Source organism: Protopterus annectens, chromosome 8.part0 (assembly GCF_019279795.1).
Source record: "Protopterus annectens isolate FY-2018-M chromosome 8.part0, PAN1.0, whole genome shotgun sequence".
In the NCBI taxonomy this organism is placed as follows: Eukaryota; Metazoa; Chordata; order Ceratodontiformes; family Protopteridae; genus Protopterus; species Protopterus annectens.
Window position 1 is genome coordinate 1,348,457,387 of NC_056741.1, and position 22,500 is coordinate 1,348,479,886.

At 38.6% G+C, this 22,500-nt stretch overlaps 1 protein-coding gene across 5 annotated transcripts in view; it reads left to right on the forward strand.

Annotated features, from left to right (window-relative positions):
• The window catches only part of TMEM25 (transmembrane protein 25), a 311,798-nt gene that overhangs the window by 213,007 nt on the left and 76,291 nt on the right, over positions 1-22,500 (forward strand). For all 5 annotated transcript variants that reach the window (XM_044080903.1, XM_044080901.1, XM_044080899.1 and 2 more), the window contains one exon: positions 13,564-13,597. In XM_044080903.1, coding sequence (XP_043936838.1) covers positions 13,564-13,597 — 34 coding nt within the window. The remainder of the gene's footprint in view (positions 1-13,563; positions 13,598-22,500) is intronic.

The window sequence follows — 22,500 nt, forward strand, 5'->3', positions numbered from 1 at the left end:
ATCATGCTGTGACTGATCAATTAATTCCCTCTGTAGTTACTACAGCTCTGCACACCACCCTTAGAAATCGGTACCAAAACACTTTTTCTCCATTCCTCAGGCATCCTCTCACTTTCCAAGATTTCATTAAACAATCTAGTTAAAAACTCCACTGCCATTTCACCTAAAAACCTCCATGCTTCCACAGGTATGTCATCTGGACCAACAGCCTTTCCGTTCTTCATCCTCTTCATAGCTATCCTTACTTCCTGCTTGCTAATCCACTGCACTTCAAGATTCACTATCAGCATATCATCCATCCTTCTCTCCCTCTAATTCTCTTCATTCATCAGCCCCTCAAAATACTTTCCATCTGCTCAACACACTCTCCTCGCTTGTGAATACGTTTCCCTCATTATCCTTTATCACCCTTACCTGCTGCATATCTTTACTAGCTTGGTCCCTCTGTCTAGCCAATCGGTACAGGTCCTTTTCTCCCTCCTTAGTGTCCAACCTTTCATACAACTCTTCATACGCCTTATCATTAGCCTTTGCCACCTCTCTCTTTGCCATGCAGCTCATCTCCTTATACTCTTGTCTACTTTCTTCATCTGTCTGACAATCCCACTTCTTCTTCGCCAACCTCTTTCTCTGTATACTCTCCTGTACTTCCTCATTCCACCACCAGGTCTCCTTGTCCTCCTTCCTCTTTCCAGATGTCACACCAAGCACCTTTCTAGCTATCTGTCTTACTGGCTCTGCTGTAGTTACCCAGCTATTCGGTAACTCTTCACTGCTACCCAGTGCCTGTCTTAATTCTTCCCTGAACATTACCTCACAATTACCCTTTTTCAATTTTCACCGTTTGATCCTTGGTGCTGCCCTCACACTCATCCTCCTCTTCTTGATCACCAATGTCATCCTACAAACCACCATCCTATGCTGCCTAACTACACTTTCCCCTGCCACCACTTTACAGTCTCCAGTCTCCTTCAGACTGGCCCTTCTACATAAGATATAATCCACCTGTGTGCATCTTCCTCCACTCTTGTATGTCACCCTATGCTCCTGCCTCTTGTTAGAATATGTATTCATCACAGCCATGTCCATCCTTTTCGCAAAATCCACTACTATCTGACCTTCTGCATTCCTTTGCTTAACACCATACCTACCCATCACTTCCTCATCCCTCTGTTCCCTTCGCCAACATACCCATTGAAATCTGCTCCAATCACCAGTCTCTCACCCTTGGGTACAGTCATCACCACTTCAGCCAACTCACTCCAAACTTTTTCTTTCTCATCCATCACACACCCAACTTGTGGAGCATGTGCACTAACAACATTCATCGTTACACCGTCAATTTCCAGTTTCATAAACATCACTCTGTCCGACACTCTTTTCACCTCCAAAACACTCTTTGCATACTGTTCCTTCAGGATAATGACTACGCCATTTCTCCTCCCATCCACACCATGATAAAACAGTAATAAACCACTAACGTAAAATATCCTGCTTCATTTTCACTATATCTTTTATGCTAACTATTGCATTAATTCCTGGTTCAGAGTCCGCTAGCAGCTGTGTAATCCAATTATATTCAGAGACCTCTTTATTATTCATGTCTCCACCTCTTAATACTCTCTGAGACAGTCTGTGTCACCCTGAAATTAAATTCATGGTTCCTCCTTTTTTCTAAAATCTGTTTAGTTAAAGTGTTGGTTGTAACACACCTATTAATTTATAAATTTATTTTTATAAAAATGCAATTTATTTGCTTGTGATGAATGTGCTAGCTGTTTAAGAATTTTCTTGGATGTGTCATGTGATCTTGTTAATTAACTATATATTGAAATCATTGTGGCAAATGTAGTCTTCTGTTATCATACTGAAGAAGGGTAGCTATACATGAAAGCTTTGTGAACATTGTGGAATATTAAAAGCTTCTACTTCATTGAGCATTTCCAGTCTCTGTATACGTGTTGGATTTGTTCTGTGTTTTTTGCAGACCTGGTTTACCTTTGTGTTGGTCTTTTTCCTGTTATTAAAACCTTATCTTCCACAGGGATATGTTTTTCTGCTCCTCAGAGGACCTTTTCAAGAAACCAGAAAGGGGCAAAAAGATGTGGTTCTGGAAATCATGAGGGTTTTCTCAGTACTCCTATGTTGATAGACTCCCCCTGTGGCAGTGAGGGGGAACTCTAATGGTAGACATCGCCCATGTGGCAGAGGAGAGCCTGCAAAACCAAGGCTTCAAAGTTCCCTTTTCCATGAAGCCTTTCCAGGGCCCCTGAATGGTTGCCCGACTTTACTAAGACCACACAAGGTTAGTCTTTACTTCCACTGCTTTTCTATCCAGGATGTCTGTAGATGACATTTGCGTTGCTGTTGCCTAGTCCAACATTAATACCTTCATAACGCAGTACAAAATGAATATCTTTTTTACAAATAGAGCAGCTTTCAGTTCTGACATACTTCAGAATATCCTTCCATGAGATCATCCTGTTTTTTTTTTAATCTGGGGATTCTGTTCCAGTGGTTGAAGAATGGGCAAAAAAGACAATAATAGATACAAAAGTTATGTACTTACTACAACGAGACATCTGTGTTGTCTGTTTTTGGTCTTCCTCAACCTACCCTCCCTCCTTCCCTTTTCCATTGGAAGAAGACATTCATTGGCCTCTTCCCTCTCTCAGCTCCAGATACCTTTGCTGTCATGCTTGTAGACATTTACAGAACTGTTTCCTTTCTATATGTTGATATTAAGGAGGCAAACTTCATCTGAGGTGATCTGGGGCTTGGGAGAGGATTATGATAAGGGGTAGAGCTGGAGCTATGGATTCAAAGTCTGAGAAGTGGCCGTGGTCAGATACGGGGTCTGATCTGAAACCCAATGGCTGAGGAAGGATGAAAACAGACAACACAGATGGCATTGTTATGGTAAGTACATAACTTTTGTTTGCTGTTCCGGTTCTAATTTGTAGCTGTGGTGTGATTAACTCTCCCCAAACAGCATTGAAACAGTTGGACAAAAAACAAGAAAAATGTTTCATGCTTATCCAGTAATATATAAAAAATAATGCATACCAAGGTTATATGTCCTTTGTTCTGAAAGAGGTATAGGCTTTCTCAAAATTAACTACATGTATAGGTCTGGAGTTGTGAGACTGCATACATATTTGATAACTTCATTAGATGCAAACTTAGCGAAAGTTCTAAAGTATAAAGAAGTCTAAGATGACCTCATTGCTTAATTTAGCAGAAGCATTACAAAACAGAGTGGGAATGAAAATCAGAGTGAATGGTATGAAAAAAAAGAGGGAGTAATTTAAAGAAAAGGACCAGAAGAAAAGGAAGGAGCATTGGAAACCCCCCAAATATAGTCGCAAGTATAGACAACTCCTATAACAAACACAGGTTGGCCACAATTTGATGCAGGAATGTTTAAGGAGAAGTGACTTTACACCAGAAGATGTAAGGCTAATAATGGTGATCCAAAGTACTGGACTGTGTACACTTACAAAGGCTATAGAAAAAGTGGAAAAACAGACAAACATAGCTTCTGTAAAAGCAGAACTAGAAACAGTTGCACATCTTGTTGCTGGCTGTGATATGAACTCAAGGCAGGGGGTCTGAATGCTGAAAGGCACAATCAAAGTTAAAGTAATCTTTATTGTCATCAAGAAATCACACAAGTGCAAAAACTGAACGAAATTCTATTTTTCCGGACTCGGTGAGTAGACAACATATAGACTATTTTCAAAGACATTTACACATATAACACCTATCTATTACATCACGGACATCCAGGTAGACAGACTAATACTGCACATAATTAGAAACACAATAATGTGGATTGTACAAACACTACAATATAGAAGTAGCTGTGGAGCATTGGAAACATGAACCTCAAAGCATTATTGACAGTAGTGAAGTTTGGACCACATAGGATCACCTAATAACAAACAGTTAAGAAAACAGATGCAATAATCAGATAATTGCAGTCCAAGAAAAAATATATATATTTAATAATAAATAATAAAAGAACAAGGCAATACTAAGTATATATTCACAGTGACATCAGAGTTCAAAATTACAGGAAATATTTAAAACAACATTGCAGGACAGTCTGAAATAAAGAAAGAAAAATACCTAAACCAAGCTTCATTATATTCCTGATTGAATCTAATAAGAGAATACTACAACCTAACAACTTACTAATAGAGCAAGGCAGATGTGGTGAATGGATCTTCTAGTTGTTGTCAGGTCCAAGACAAAATGCAGAATGTTCTGTCTCACTAAAAGACTTCTCAAAATAATGTCTAAAATATTACTGCCGGGATAGCTTGCAGAATGACATCACTTCTTGTCATCTGACTTTTAGTTCGTAGGCAAAACAACCATTTATGGCAGCTGGTGATATTTGGCACCTACCTGTAAAAATATATAGATAAGGGCTTCTCCTCGGATCTCTGGCAGATGCTGGAAGTCCTAAAACAATTGCATTCCTTCATATCCTAGCCATAAAGTAATTTAATTTCAACTATTTTTCTGAAGGGTTGGGAGGGTGGCCTAATGGTTAAGGTGTTTGCCTTATAAACACAAGGTACAGGGTTTGAATCTCACAAGGGATAATTGACTAGGCTTAAAATGGCCTGCAAGGGCAGTTAGCCTAGTACTAATCTATGATGTCTATGATGATGATATTTACCAATGACATATAGTTATTTACAAAATTCCAGCTAGCACTGCTGGCAGTATCTCCTTTCATCACACATGCTACTTATGCCCTGTATTCTTTTAGTGAGAAACCTCTGTGGGCATTCAGTTGTATGTGCCTAGTTAGGTGCATACGGAAAGAGGCGTTGTACTCAGTGATTGATTTGAATGCCGAATACACTGCAATAATAACCTCCTTGGACCTAGACGCTGTTCCTTTGTTTATAAGTTACGTAACATTGATAACACTCTCCTAAGAGTAGAGCCAGTGGTAAGGGACATGAGAACTCAGGTTGACGGTAACCTGAATTTTGATTACCATGTGCTCATGGTAGTGAGTAATTCCTTCTACATAGCACTTCTTAGTAGGGGTATGGCATCCATATCTAAGGACATCATAGTCCCACTATACTTAGCCCTCATTAGACCAGTAATCGTGCACAGTGCATCCTTTGGCATGTACCTGACCAGGTATGTGCAACACCTGGAGCAGCCATAGAGGTTCCTCACTAAAAGAATTCAGAGTATAAATGGTGTATCTTATGCTGTCTGCCTCAAGGCCTTGTCCCTGTACTCTGTCTCCTATGGGCTACTGAGGGGGAAATCAATGCCTAACCTACAAGGCATTCTCCGATCCAGCCCTGATGGATCTGCTGCACATGCGCAAAACAGACAGCACTAGGCTTACCCAATCTACGGATCTAAACCTTTTTTGTGACATAAAACATATTGGAGGGACAGATATGTGTCTCAGAGATTACCCTTATCTGGAACAAACTCCCCATTTTTGTGAAACAGATCTCCTCCCTAAAACTATTCAAATGGAATTTGGACCATTGGATGGGAAATCGCAAATTCACCCCTGCCTTGTTGCCTGTGGCCCTTGTGGACAGAGGCAGTTTGTAGATGCCGTAAGGTAAAGGTATATACCGGTGTTGTTCTAGCCCATGGGCATTGATAATTGGGTAGATTAAGGCATAAATGGCTAGGCTTAAAATGCTTTAAGGCCGTTAGCTTAGTAACTGCCTGTAATCCTATGAATTATAAATGCAAACCTTTGTAACTGTCTGTATTACAAGAGCTTAGTGATTAACAGTGTTATGCTTCTGGGTACCTCAAAACAATTGCAGGATCTTGGCACTAATTGCAACAAACCATACCTTGAAGCTCATATAACAGGGTCTTTCTCTTTCTGTTGTTAATACTGTAGAAGGTACTTTGACTTTGCAATGCTTTGTAACTGGCTGTGTTACAACAGACTAGTGATTAATATACAAAATACAATGTTATACTTCTGGGTACCTCAAAAAATATCACATTGTCTTGGCACTAATAGTAAAAAACTGTACCTTGATGCTCATAGAACAGGGCCCTACTCCTTCTGCTAATTCTATAAAATATACTTTTGGGGGGTCATCTTTGATCAAACTTTATCCTTGCACACAAATGCAGTCTGATAGTGATTAAATCAGGTCAATGTGTCAACTACATTTCTAACCTCTTAATCCCTGAAGCAATAAAATCAGTAACCTTAATGTTCTCATCCTGAGACTAGAATATGCACTTGTTTTAATTGTCAGTAACGCTAGAGTTCCTAGCTATAGTATATGGGGGTGTAGTCCGTTATCCTGATGGACAGTGCATTAACAGGTAGATAGTTTAGTTTGTTCATTGCGTTTCTTAAGTCAGCTGCAAAATTATATCACTTGTGGGAGGGAAGAGTTGTGTATACTATACACAGAGTTAGGACGGGTGCATTGGCACCTTGGCTGTGTGATCTTAAGAGTTGGTGTATATGGATACCCCTGGTGTGGGAGACTGGGGTGCAAGGGCAAAATGCTTTTTAGTGAGATTCGGTTGCTATTCGAAATACTTAGTCAAGGTTTTAGTCTCTTGATATGTTGGCTTTAAAGGAGTTTGACAGATATTTAGAGTTTTAACAACCGGGACTGTGTAAGGTAAGGCTTGACAAGATGGCTGTTGGAATTATAGATTAGACCCTTAATTTTGTTGTAAACATTTCCATGAGTATACAAAGTGGTAATGGCTTACATTGTAAGCCATTATAGACTATGTAAGAAGTTATTGCATTTGGCACCTCTAAGACTACAAGCAATGCTATTGCCTTTACATAAATGACATGAGAGTGAGTTATATGCCTGGAAATAAAATGTGTAGTTCATTTGCTCAGTTAGTTGTACGTGTCAGAGGAAAGAAGATCTGCCTGATGTTTAACTGGACATTAATTGGAATGCGGCACATAAGATGCCCAAATAGTGTCAGAAATGTGCTGAGACAAAGCCTGGCATGCAGATACTTAATGAAGTAGCTATGAAAAGTTTGCCAGAATAGAAATCTGCAGTAAGGAAATAATGCAAGCTTGCTTTTTATTTAAAGAAAAATCAGTTGTATATTAAGGTCGCTGTTCAAAACTGGCAATGTAGTGCGTAAGCATTTAAGGAAAGACATGTTGGCATTAATACATGATCCTCACTTGGGCGTTGTGAAATGTAAAGGGAGATTTGAGAGCTCTTGGTCTGGCCAGAAATGTCATTGTTAATAGAGCAACAGGTTCATAAACATATGTGTGTAGTATTCTTAGAATCGAACAGAAGCTGTGTTGTCTGCATTACTCATATCACTGAAGGGAAGGCCAAGGAGTAAAAGTTGGAATAATTTGATTTACTGCTAAGAGTCTGCATGTCTGATCCATGCACATTACTGAATGGTGTTCTGAATTTGTCAAATGCTACAAATAGAAATTTGACAAATGCACTGAAAGCGATATTCTAAGGACAAGAAATTCAGATGTAGTAATCAGATCATGGTTAACAGTATGCCAGCATATAATTTAAAAGATTTTTTAAACCACTGGAAATTTTAGCATTTCACACACTGTCGGTCTGAGCTATTCTCATTGAAGTGTCAGGAATGCTGAGTTGTAAGGACAGTTAGACATTTGATAATAAAATTATTGGGATAAAGAAATTCTCTTACATGTTGCTAGTCTTTCGACTGCTCAGCTACGTATGGGTTAGAGATTAAATAAGATTCCTACATGTGCGTCAGCATTGTTGGGTAGAAGAGATAGACTGAAATGGAATCTGTCAAGACAGAAAACTCAGTTTGACAGCTATGATGGCTTAGTGGTTAACTACTATGATTGTAGTGTACAGGGTCCTGGGTTTGAGCCTTGCAGAGGCTGTTTATTTTATCTATGAACCTATAAATGGTCACTAAAGCATATCTTGATCTTGTAAAGGCCTTCGGAATTTACCCCGGGAATCACTTCTGTGGCCCTGCTCGACAGGGGTGCAGGTAACTAAACCACCTGGGAGGGAGTGCTGTAGCACAAAATTTACGGCTAGGCTTAATTATGCCCTAGGGCCAATAGCCTAGTACTTACCTATGAACCTAAAAAAGTAGCATTGATCATTGAAATAGCTACACCATAACATTTACATACTGAGAGAGACAGAGACACACACACACACACACACACACACACACACACACACACACACACACACACACAATTATAAAATACCAGAATTTCCAAGTAGAACTAGAGCATTGTGGAAGAAAGAAACTCTGACAGTTTGTATAGTGTTTGCAGCAGCATGATTAATTAAAAGAATTTTCAAGCATACTTCAAATGGTGCAGCGGTAATGTTGTTGCCTCACAGCAAGAGGTTCTCCTGTTCGATTCTCGGCTTGGGTTGGGAGTGCCTTCTGTGTGGAGTCTACATGTCCTCCCCGCGGTTGAGTGGGCGCTCGAAAGACATGCGTTGAATGGGCGCACCTTCGTTGAAGGTTGGGCGTCAGGCTGGCAATTCGACACCATAAAAAACAATTGCCAATCATTACTGGACCGGAGTTCCGCTGTGGTGACCCCTAACTGGGAAAAGCCGAAAGACAAACAACAACAACAACTTCAACATGCTACCGATACATGTAACCCAATATACAACTGCAGAAGGAAGCAATTCTGGGCTCACTGCAGGTGCCATGCAGCACTCTTGGCAAACATCAATGACTAAAGCAGTACTAATTTCATGACCTTTAACTCGTTCACACTTCTGTGGTGTGGAATGTTGCACCTCTTACAACCTGCACACATCCTTTACCTTCCAGAACATTTCCTAAAAAATCAACTTAAAAAAAAACATAATCAGGGCTGTTCTACTGCTAGACATCCTAGATTAACAATCTTAGTGTCATATTATTAATAAATCCTTGCCCTTTCTACTTCTGTCGATTATAAGGTGGTAAGTCACTTAGTTAAAATGTCAGACCCAAAAAAACTCTGGATGCCCTAAGGAGCTGTGGATGTTAACTGGAAGTAGATAGAAAAGGCACTATAAGCTTGAATGAATTAATCTGTCTCCTGAATTAGGAATGTACACTATTCCTTTCATGTTATGAGAAACCAAAAACTTATGGAGGAATTAAAAAGAATAAAGTGGGCCACAGGCTGCTTTTTTAACACCTTATTAATTTATCACTTAATGTGCAAACCTACATTAACAGAAAGAAAATCAAACCATATCAACATTTTTTCTAATTGCATACACTATGCGTAATGCTTATTTTTTCTTTATAATTTATCATCAACCTAAAGTAAATCCTCCTCAACATTATTCTACATGTATTCCATTTATTTCAATGTAATTTACTCCCTCCCTTTGCTAAAGATCCCTCTTCCAGTTGTTTTAGTTCTTTTATAATTTTCAGTACTTCAAATATAATTGGTTTAGACTTTGATTTACATTTTCTTGTAATTGTCTTTTTGGCAGCCAACATAATTAAATTTAATAAAGGGTTTGGGAGGGTGGCCTAATGGTTAAGGTGTTTGCCTTACAATCACAACGTACAAGGTTTGAATCTCACAGGGGATAATTGGCTAGGCTTAAAATGTCTTGCAAAGGCAGTTAGCCTAGTACTAATCTATGAACCTATAATAAGACCTTACTGTCTACGCAATTCAGATCCTGTACCCCAGCTCAAAAATAATTTCCTTAATTATAGTCATTTGTTCACGCAATACTTCTGACAGAGTACTGTGTAAGGAATTTTCAAAATTTGTAACGCACCATTTTTTACAGTTGGATTTCTTACGTTTAAAGTCATTGTACATTTAAATCTGATGTATTTATTGTTTAATTGACAGATTAGCAATTATGGTTTGAGTTAAGTTGCTATATAAGGGGAGGGTTTGATTTTATTCATTCATTCTGTAGAAGTCTTGCACTGAATAGGATGAAAGACCTCAATATTTTATTTTGTGAATAAACATTATCTTGGGAACTGTTTTTTGGCTTGGAACATTTCTTCAGGCTGCAGTTACAGTTTTGTGTTATTGGTAGCCATAGTAATGCTTCACCTTTGGATTTTGGAATTTTTTAAATTTGCTAAAGCACTACACTCACAAAACATATGTTGCCAGTTATTTCTTTCTTTCCCCTCAGACCTCCAACATTTGCTATCTACCTGAAGAAAAAATTCTTTGGAGTATAAAAATAAATATGCAAACACTGCAAAAATCCTAAATCTTCTAGACTCTGTTGCGTACATACATATGTCCTCCCATTGTTCCCTTGTAAATTGCTTATCCAATCTCTCTTCCCATTCTTTTCTAACATCCTGTGATTGATTCCTATAGTTATTGTGCAATATTTTATATGCACTAATAAATTATCACTTTTTTAACAGCAGCTTCTAATACAGATTCAACTAAAAACTCTTAGCAGAGCAGGTCTATGGATTCTCCTTGCCTTTTCTCTTTGCCTCTATTCTGATATCATCCCTAAAAAGGAAGGCACTCTCTAGCCTGCAGTCTAAATGTTTTCTTGACATCTTCTGTTACCTTACCCTTTCTGGTTATGTGCTCCAAATGTCTTGGTTCATTTCCCAGTTTTCTCCAGTAAATTCCAGCCCCCTCTTCCCTAGTCTCTGTACCTCTAATTTCAGTCAACCCTAATGGCAAAATCTTTCTCCATTTTTGTGTTGGCTTTGTTCTTAAAATACTTTCTGATACTTCATGAATATAATATTTTGTATGGCTTCTCTTGTTCTCCTTAAGAATCTGCATCCAAAATCCCACTCTCTCCTAATTTCTTCAAGCTGCCCCCCCCCCATTTCATCATCATCCCTTTCCCCTTTGCATTATAGCTGCTCATGCTATGTATATGAGCCTTAACTGTGTAGTTCTAAAATGTCCCTTCAAATCTGGTAATACTAAACGCGTATTTATATAGGAAGGATGATTTTATCCCACTTGACCCTCGCCCAGATACATTTCTTCAACTCTTTATTATTGTCCAAAGCTTCTGTGGCTGATAAAAATATGTCTGACATGTAAATGATTCTGCACATGCTGTATATTTATATTTGCTTTTCTTTTTTTATATAAAAGTCATGAACCCAGTCATTACTAGCACATATTAGACTGCTTGTTTACTGCAGAAATTGAAAGTGGAACAAAAATAGCAATTAGTGCTTAAGAAGGGATAAGCAGAGTCAGAAGCCAGATGTTAACAAGAGGGTAAAATAAAGCATGCTAATCAAGAAGGTTCTGTTAGTCACACAGGAACAGTAGGAACAAGACATATACATAATTGATGAGGGACAGATAAGAAAGTGTATAGAAATCATATGTAAGGCTCATGAAAAGAAGTCCTCACACACAATACATAAGTGAATGCAAAGACCATGATAATAACTCATTTAATGTACCTCTAATGACACTGCAACAGTTCCTATTAGTACAAAACAAAAAACAATCCCCAACCGGACATTCAGACTGATGACAGTGCCCCAGCAGTCTGTTCATGGATTGGCTCAGGTCTTTCCTGATGCTGTACCGTTCAGCAAGTGGAAAGTGGAGCACTGCATGGATAATGAAAAGTAATGGAACAGCCACAGCAATAGACTTCACAAAAAAAGCATGCCACCCAAAGTAGAGAAGAGCAGTTGAAAAGTAGGGAGGGAGATCGTATAAGACTGTGGTTGTGCAAAGGTGTTGAATAAACACTTCAGTCTTCCTGAAGTAAAACAATGGATGGATGCCATCTGGGAGGGAAGTATGACAAAAAAGGGAGGAGATGGAGAGGAGGCCATTTGGCTTTAGGAAGTATGAGGCAGAAGGACAGAATGACTGCCACCTAGTATCTTTAGGAATTTGACCAGCAGTGGAATATCTGTTGACAGAGCACTTCAGCACTTAGCTGGCTATTGTAGAAATTCTTGAATACTGTCAGAGAGCAAATGATGTGCTTTTGTACAAAGGTGGGGAGCAGGAAAAATCTGGGGAACTGCAGGCCTGTTAGTGTAATGTACCAACAAGGAAAGACATGGAGACAAGCCTTACAGAAAGGCTGATAGCTTTCCTGGAGCAGAATGGTCTCCAGCACAGCTACCAACACAGGTTCATGGCCAGAAGTTGTTGTCAATTAAACCTGATCTAGTTTTATGGCTTTGGAGTAGTTGAACCTCAGGAATACCTTTAACTTGGTTCTGTACAGGTGCTTGGAAGTTCAGAGGACAGCCATCAAAAACTGTGTGGAATGGAAGATGGTAAGAAATATTATATAACCAGATGAAAAAGAAACTGGAGCTGGTCTTCCCTACCCCACCTCTCCCTTTCTCCTTTCTGGGTGTTAATATGACATAATGGGGTAAACAGCATAATGTAGGGGAAATGTGAAGGGGTCTTTCCGAACAGAAATGATTGGGGGAGCCCAGGCAGCAGATTAGTGACTAAGTGGCCTAATCTATTAATCATGCATTTTTGTTTCTTATGTACTGTCTACATACAACCTCAACCCTTACCCAAAGCTCCCTGAAAGAAAACCATGCTTTGGGTGACATTAAACTAAATGTTGATGTTATATGATACTGTCCAGTGGTGGACATTCTGTAGTACATGGTTTTGAAACCCACAGCTTCAAGTTACGTTATGTTTAACGGATTGATTGAGTTACCTTACTAGACAAGTATTCCAGGACAAGCAATATAAATATACTCTTGCAGCTGTAGGATGTCTCCTAGCTCTGAAAGACCAAATTTCAAAATGAGCCTGAGTTACTAGAAACATTTAAGGGATTTGTGGTAGGGGACTAAGTAGTCCAGAGATTGCTCGCATAGGTATGTATGCCACTGTGCTTCTTTACATATAGCTAATTAACTGTGATACAGGAACTCTTGGACATTTTAATGGAGGGAGTAATGCACTATAAAGAGACAGAAGTGTTTATCACTGTGATCTGTTTAAATAATGTTTCATTGATGTAGCATTAAAAAGGAGGTTGGTATAATGGTTAAGCTATTTGCCTTACAGAGTCAAGGTGCACGGTTTGGTTCTTACATGGGGTAATTGGCTAGGCTTAAAATGCCCACAAGGGCAGTTAGCCTAGTAGTAATCTATGAACCTATTATATGGCGGCATCTTTACAAATTCAACGAAATAAAGAAAAAACTATTTTTCTCTGCCACACTGTTATAATTATTTCTGTCAGGAAGTCAGTGTACTCATTGTACCACGGTACAGGATCCAAAAAAATCGTAGTCATGCAGTCCCTGAAATAGGTTGAAGTAAGCAGAACATTTTTGAAAACTTAGGCTATAACTCGTGTGTCTCTAAATTTTATACTTTTGAAAACACACTTTCAATTAAAATATCTGCTGCTTGTATGAAAGACAGAGCACAAAGAGCTGAACTTTGCGAAGACCTTTGACATTGTTCTGTACAAATGTACAGGTAGGAGTGCAGGGTCAGTATCTGGGAGATTTGATAGATGTAAAGTATACAGATACAGTTGTAGAGTACCTTCCTTGCTCAAATTAATAGTGTTTTTTTCTATTCAGGTGAGCGGCAAGAAGAGGCCCTTCAACCTTTGAGGTAAGCCAAGTCTATGTTATTGAGTGTACTTTTTTTTGTTAATTGTGGTTATTTGGTTTTAAAACATTAAATAAACAAATCAATTATAAAACAAACAAATAACTATTTACGTAGATCCACAGCTGAGCAATACATCAAAGTTTTACATATCAACAATTAATATTTTTCAAGCAAGTCTTTAAGTTTAAGCCAATATTTATATTAATGTGTAATATTAGAATTCTTATCTTTATAGTATGCAATTCACTACTGCAAATTATTTTTGGCTTACTAATAAATTCAACGCTAGAGGGGGTAACTTTACTTTTCCAATTTTTAGTAATTACTTTTCTGGCTATAGCAAGAATATTAAACTTTTCTGACCGTAGAGCTTGAATGAAGTTATTAATTTCTTTCCAAAAAGGGGAGATGACTTCACATTCATATACCATATGCATCTAGTTAGCTGTTATTTCAGAATCACATCTCCAGCATTTAATTCTATTTGATGTGTACATAATAGAAATTTTGTTAGGAGTGACAAAAGTTCTGTGTAAAGAATTTCTAAGTAGAAAATTTCCAGTACAATGAAGATGTAGTTTTTATCTGTAGATTTTAGTATTAATTTCTTGTATTCTTCAGAGAAGACTTCATTTTTGATTTTTGAGGAGTAGTTCCAGTAGGAATTTTCTAAAAATGTGAAATCCAACTTAAGAATTTTATACATTTATGATAAATATGATTTATTTTTCATTGCATTATTATTGACATTTATTAAGAGTTCCAATAATTTGAGAAACAGTTTCTTATATAGGTTAAATATGTTACTAATATCTGTGTTCACAAAGTCTCTAAATATTTGTAAAAGAAACCAATTCTCAGAATCTTGATTGCATTTCAACCTTAAATTTTCAACAGTATATATATCAATAGTATTTAAGACTTGATACCAGTAAATTAAGTTACTTTGTAGTTTCAGTACTAAGATTTTGTTGAAGTTATAAGTTTCTAAACAGTTATTTGTATATGGAATTGGAAACATAGAAAATATTAAAGTCTTTAATACAATGGTTAGAATATGTGAAGTTTTGGAATGAGAAATGATGTTATTTAAATAGGGAATTTGAGAAAAGGATATAATTCCATTTACTCAAAAATCTTTTAATAACCAGATAAAACTATTAGGGACTATTTGTTTATGACTGGTTATGGTTTATTTATTATTTACAAATAAGATTTTTTGATGTATTTGTTTCCATAGTGAATTGTAAGATTAATTTAACCACCATGCTATAACTTTTACAGTTGTTGAAGTGCATGTAGTTGAATGTCAGGGAATCCCATTCCACCATTATCCCAACCTTTTCTGCGCCAGTCAAAGGAAACTCTTGGTTTATTAGGATGCCAAAAAAATTAAATAGTGTATTATTTATCTTTTTATCACTTTTGTTGGAGATAGTACTAAAGATTGTAAGATAAACAATATTTAGGGAGAATTACTATCTTAAATATTAATCGTCCTTCCATGGTAAAGAAGAATTTGTTCCAGTGTGTGACTAAACTTCAAATTTTATCAACAACCTGTTGTTGAAAGTTTGTGTGTATCATTTCTTTACTATTAGACATGCTGGTTATACCAGGGTATTTCATTTGATTGCTATTCCAATTGAATATTTTTGTATGATTTTTTTATTTTTTATTAATTCATAACTATGATTAAAACTTAAGTTCGAGATTTCTTCAAACTGACAGAACTAATTATATGTTCTAATGAATTCTCTATATTTACTGCTGTTAGTAAATATCATCAGCAAAGAGTTGAATCTTTAGTTTGACTTTGAATACCATTAATGTCCTTATTGGATCTAATAAGCAAAGAGTTCTATAGCTAATGTAAAAAGTAAAGGTGATAATGGACAACCTTGTTTCATGCCTTTTTGTAATTTCAAGGAATTAGAAAGAAAAGAGCTTATTTTAACATAAGTACAAGAGTTATTAATTGTATAACGTAGAAATGAATGTAATTAGCTCAGGTGAGAAATTAGGGTCTATATTATAAGACCGAAAGTGCATATATGCGACTACATAAAAGTTGACACATACTGCACGAAAACCTGAAAATAGCGAATGGCCATGTAATCAAATTTTTCCCTAGGGAAAAAACTTATGCGGCCGTTCGCTTAAAAAAAAAAATTAACACCATAAACAGGTGGGGGGCCGTTTCTCGAACCAGACCGACAACTTTTTTCGCTTCTACCGTTCTTTTGAAAACTACCGAGTTTCTAAGGCCCAGGGTACAAACCACACCCAAGAAACCGACAACCAAATTTCAGGCACCTGCTTCCTTGCCTCAGTCTCAAGTGCTTAAAATGGTGGAAGACCTTATAATGCTGATCAGGGGAATCCAAGCTACCCCTTCCAAAAGAAAAAGAGATTTTGTCCCCAGTAGTTTTATCTGAACAGGAGTCCGATGACTCTGATATATCTGAATTTGAAGACATGCAACCCCTTTCTGCTTATGAGGATTCTGATGCAGAGGAATCTATTCCTTCAGCTTCTCCACCTGAGGAGTTTTCCTTTGGGGAAACCCTGCATATTTTAAGGGAGCATTTCCAATGGGAATGTCAGGACTACCCTCAGTCTAAAAAGAGACTCAGAGAATTCTTAGATCTTCCATAGCACAGACCCTTGGCCATTCCTCCTGTCCTGGATGTTGTGGATGATGTTTTTGTGAAATCCAGTTTGACTCCTGACACCCTCCCTCCTGCTCCCAGGAAACCTGACAGGTATTATAGAGTCTCTGACTCGCACAAATTTCTTTTCAAAAATCCTACTGCTGACCCTGAGGTTATTTCTCAAGGGCCTAAAGGAATTAAAGCAACTTCTGCTAAGAATCGCAACCCCTCAGATAGGGATTCCTGAGCATTAGACAGATGGGGTAAAAAAGTATACACCTCTGCTACTCTTGCTATTAGTGTACTAAATTGTCAGTTCCATATGCTAAAATTTCAGCAACACACCAGGGAACTCCTCAAAGAAAAATTATCATCTTTTCTTGCTTGTGCAGAAAATAAAGAGATAGAAGAGTTAATGCATTCTGCAAGTCAAGTAACTAAGCACGCCTTACACTGTGGTTTTGATGCCCTAGAAGCATCTTGCAGGGCAACAGTCACTGGTTCTGTCCTTAGAAGGCATGCTTGGCTTAAGGAACAGCCCTTGCCAGACAAATCCAAATTATTGGATGCACCCTTGCACAAAGACAACTTATTTGGCACCAAGGCAGAGGAGGTCTTAAAAAAGATGGAAGAAAAAGCTAAATCTATGCAGACAGTTAAAGATTTCCTGCAGGTCCAGCCACCGAGCTTCAGTAGGCATTGCCCCTCCAAGCACTGGTCCTTTCCTGCCCCCTCCAGGTTAGTTCAGCCCCACCCCCAGACAACATCCACAGGGAATGCAGAGGTCAAAGCAATGGAGTTCCTTCACTTCAAAACCTGGGAATGCTGAGATCAAAGCAATGGAGTTCCTCCACTTCAAAACCAGGGAGTGCTAAGTCACCCCCTCATGGTAAGAACTCACAATGACTCTCCACTTCCACTCCCTCCCTCTGCCCACCTGCACTTGCCCCTAGGAGGAAAACTCTCCTTCCACACAAGCACCTGGGCCACCATTACCAACGACTGCTGGGTCCTCAACATAGTGTCCCAGGGATACAAATTTTCTTTCCACACTCTTCCAACCCCAAAAGGGTTCCCAGATCTTCCTCCATACCAGTAGGCAGAAGCCAAAAAGCAAGTCCTTTCCCTGCTCTCTATGAGGGCAATAGAACACTTTTCTGAAGAACAAATAGGCCAAGGTTTCTACTTTAGGCTCTTCCTGGTACCCAGAAAAGAGGGCACCTGTCACCCCATCCTCGATGTATCCATTCTAAACACATTCCTGGTGATTCCAAAATTCAAAATGCTCACACTCCAACAATTACTACCCATGCTCTCCAAGAATGCTTGGTTAGCCAACCTAGACCTAAAAGAGGCCTACCTCTACATCCCAATTAGGGAATCATGCAGGAAATATCTACATTTCAGAGCAGGAACTTTGCACTTTTAGTTCTCCGCACTTCCCTTTGGCTTATCTACTGCTCCCAGAGTTTTCACAAAATGTCTGGCTCCCGCCATTGCTTTTTGCAGACAACAAAATATTTAAATTTACCCATACATCAACGACTGCCTAATTCAGGCAGACAGTCAGGAATAGCTGCTCAAGCACCTGGCCTTTGTAAAGGACCTACTGACCTCCCTAGGGTACACTATCAACAAAAAGAAATCCAAACTAGTACCCGCCCAAAAGATTATATCCCTGGGAGCGAGCCTGGACACAGCATCCCAGATGGCATTCATTATTCCAGAAAACTTACCTGACAGCCTATTTCTCTCAACTAGCCACCAGACCCCAGTTATCCGCAAGGAAAATCCTGCAAGCTCTAGGGTTCATGACTTTTTGCATTGTACTCATTCCATATGCCAGACTGTATATGAGGAAACTTCAATGGTATCTAAAAAACCTTTAGTGTCAACACTCTCAAGACCTGGAAACTCTTATACCAGTGATACCTTGCCTAAGGAAAGATTTTCTATGGTGAGCAGCAGCATGCTACCACAGCAAGGGACTACCCTTCTCACCACCCCACGCCGCCCAGACCCTCACCACAGATGCATCAGACTATGCCTGGGGTGCACACTTGGATGGCAGGTGCATACAGGGCCAGTGGAGCCCACATCAAATACATCTGCACATCAACCAAAAAGAGATGTTAGCTGTTCAGCACGCATTGACAGCTTTCGGGCCCCTTCTCTCCCCAAGAGTTCTACTGATCAAAACAGACAACACCACTGTGATGTGGTATATCAACAACCAGGGAGGGACTCACTACTACCCTCTATGCAGGCTCGCCATGACCCTTTGGCACACAGCCTCAGCCATGCAACTACACCTGTTAACACAATTCCTGCCAGGTTCTCTAAACTCTCTGGCAGACAACTTAAGCAGAAATCTTCTGGACCCATACGCGTGGCAGCTAGACCAAAGAACCTTCACCCTGATAACTCAGAAATGTGGCACCCCGAAGATCGACCTCTTTGCATCCCACTCCAACCATCAGCTCATCAAGTTCTGCACCACGGAGCCTCACTGCAGGGCCTGGAATGTGTACGCCCTATCCTTCCAGTGGAGCAACCTCTCAGTCTTTGTTTTTCCCCCACTACCTCTCATTACCAGGGTACTGCTCAAAATAAGGCAGGAAAAACCGAGGGCTATCCTAATTGTTCCAGACTGGCCTTGCCAGCACTGATACCCACTGCTGCGCAGCCTGTCCCCTCTGCCACCATGGCATCTCCCTCAAATCCCAACCCTCCTAACCCAGAGGGAAGGAGAATTCATGCATCCCCAATTGCAGACACTCAATTTGGCAGCTTGGCTTATTCTCTGACCACTGAACAAGCTGCCAATCTCAGTAAACAGGTTCTAGATTTTATACGTGAGACCAGACACCCTAGCATTAGAAAGTCTTATGCTGACAAATGGAAAAGGTTCTGCACCTGGATCCAGGCTAAGGGAGCCGATACTGCACAGCCCTCCCTACCTCTCATCCTGGATTACCTAGATGACCTACTACACAGTAGCCTCTCCTTTTCCTCTATTAAAATTCATGCCTCTGCTATCTCTGCTCATTTGAAAAATGAGCAACCACTTTTCTCACACCCTCTTATGAAACCATTCCTAAGAGGGTAGCAACTTGAGGCCACCCAGAAGAGCACCTACCCCAGCTTGGGATCTAAACTTTGTGTTGGAAAAGCTCACCCTACCCCCTTTGAACAAGCAGCTTCAGCAGAGTTAAAGTTTCTCTACTAGAAGACAGCCTTGCTTCTGGCCATCACTTCAGCCAGAAGAGTATCCAAGCTCCAAGCACTCATGGCTGTAGAGCCCTTCATCATCTTCCATGCTGACAGGGTGTCCCTCAGGACAGACCCATTCTTCATGCCAAAAGTGGTATCCAGTGTGGCTCTCAACCAATCCATGCATTTACCCACCTTTTTCTCTAACCAACAAAACAAGGGAGAAAGGATACTACACTCTCTAGATGTGTGCAGATAGCTCAGATTCTATCTAGACAGGGCTAAATCATTCAGAAAGACTGATCAATTGTTAGTCAGCTTTGCTGCAGGAGCAGAGGGCAAAGCCATATCCAAGCAAACCATTTCCAAATGGATAGCACACTGCATCCATTTCTGCTACAAGCAACATGGAAAACCTCCCCCTAAGGGGCTCAGGACTCTCTCTACCAGAGCAGCCTCCACCTCTGCAGCTTTCCTCAGAGGAGTCCCCACCAGGGACATCCTGGAGGTTGCAACATGGACATCTGTTCACACCGTCGCCAAGCATTGCCACCTGCCTATCTTCTCCAAATCCAGGGCAGACTGCAACAGTGAATACACTCGAACATCTACATTTATGGTAAGTTTACACAACTGTACTTTTTCTGTTCCACTCACTTATAACAATGCTTAACATACCATTTTTGTCAACATAGGTATCTTTTACTTCAGGTATTACTGGTGAGATCTTCCATAAAATGAGGGTGCCTCTTCTTTTAGCTTGACAGTTAGAACCTGCTAGAACCATATAATTCTTTAATGAATGTTTATTTACATCTTTATTAAGTAAATTGTTTCCCGTAGAAATACTATTTGAGCTTTATGTAATTGCGAGTATTTGACAGACTATCCCTCTTTACTGGATTATTCAATTCATTAATATTTATAGATATACATTTCAAAGCAGACATTTATATAAGAGAGAAAAAAACACAGGTATAATGAAATCACATTTCTGTACAGAACTTATTAAATACGTTATATATAACAATATGAAATCTTCCACGATAGACAAAACTTTTGAAACAAATAAAAATGACCTAATGATATAACCCTAAAACATTCTACCATGGAATAACGTATTCCTAGTTTGTAGAAAACGGTGAACAAACTACCTCTCAAACTCTCCATTAGACTAACAATGCTTAGCTCATGCCTCTGATTCATATTAATGTCTCATATTTTTAGTATGCCTCATCTTGAAAAAGCCCATCAGTGAGTTATTATGAGTAAGAAAAGTTAAACAGGTGTTCAGAATCTTTATTATAAGTTGACCAAACTGAGTATCTCTACAATCATCTTTACCTCACATGATCTCCCTGGTGTACTATAGAAAGAAGTCAGTTGTTATTTTCATATTTATTAATTTATAGTTCAGATGATTTACAATTTTTCTATTTTATTTACTGTGTATAAAGTTGTTCATAGGATCATCACTTCATAAATTAGTACCAGGCTAACTACCCTTACTGGCTAATCTAAGCCCAGTCAATTACTTCATGTGAGAATCAAACCCTGCAGCTTGTGCCTATAAGGTGAATACCTTAACCATTATGCCAGCCTCCCACCTTTGTAGACATATTTCTATTTTTTAACTATGTATATATTTATTCTGATCTCTTTCTGTTTCAGTTTGTATACTATTTCTTGTACTATTACTATTTTCCTAGGTTTTATATTTTAGCTATAATCCTAGTATAGAATATTAAATAGAGAACATTTATATTTACCCTTAAATATTTGATTCTCTTTAATCTAGTACTGTTGTTTGAATCAGCCATATTTTTCCTTAACTGTCATGTCTAATAGTATCTGAACAAGCATCTAAAAAATCTTCCCTTTTAAGATTCTACTTTTTCATAATAAATTGTTCTGAGATATTAAGGTTTGTTATCATTAAAAACAGACAATAACAGAGAAACACCAACCTATTTTTTTATCAGAAGTGTCTTTCTGTAGGCTAGTATATAAACTATCCTTTTGGTATACTGCAAGCATTCAGAACTATGTAATAACCGACAGTGGTTTAGAATGCAATTCACTGTCTTTTGCTTATTATCTAACTTGTATCATTTGACATCTTAGCATATAATTCAAAATATTATGATTATTTAGTTTTAGACAGGAAGAAGTAACCTGAACAGTTCTTAAAATTTTCAGAACTCCCACAGCATCTCAAAAGTATTTATGACTCTAATTAAGTAGCTTCAAGCTGGTCCTCATGATAAGGGCTTGCAAATGAACAGTTTATCAACTACAACTTACATAAAAATGTTCACAAGTGAATCCAAGCCACCTCTACATTATACATCAATCCTTCAAACCCTTCCAAACCACTAAAAAAAAAAAAACCAAGAAAAAGCATTTCAAAGTATGTTACCCACTTAAAGCACTATTTGTATGACAAGTTTAACATAAAGCAGACTGTCATTTTTTAAAGGAGGCATAGCCTGTAAACTTGCATTAAAAGAATGACAGTTATGTGTGATCCAGGTTTAACTTGTAAAAGTGTGGATGTTACTCTGATTATTTGATATCATTTAAATAATAATGTTTATGTATGTAAAAAGCTATATTTTTTATACTTTGTTTATAACTTAGCATAACTTTCCTGGGTGCTATTGGATGTCAAGCATACTATCAGTAGCAAGCATTCAGAACTATGTATTATACAACAACCCCCATTAATATTCAAAAACGTGCACACTGATTGGTCAGCGTGCACGTTGTAAATCAGAGTTATAGTAATGGAAAAAGGTCCGGTCGCCCAGACTTTTTCCATTACTATAACTCTTTTTTTACAGCAACGGAGAACGCAAGATCTCCGTTGCTTCACACTGTCTCGCTATGTTAAACTCCTTTAACATAGCGAGACAGCATTAAAAAAAGCAACAGAGATTTTCCGTTGCTTTTTTTAAAGCTGTCTCGCTATGTTAAACTCCTTTAACATAGGGAGACAGTTTGTAAAAAGCAACAGAGATCTTGCTTTCTCCGTTG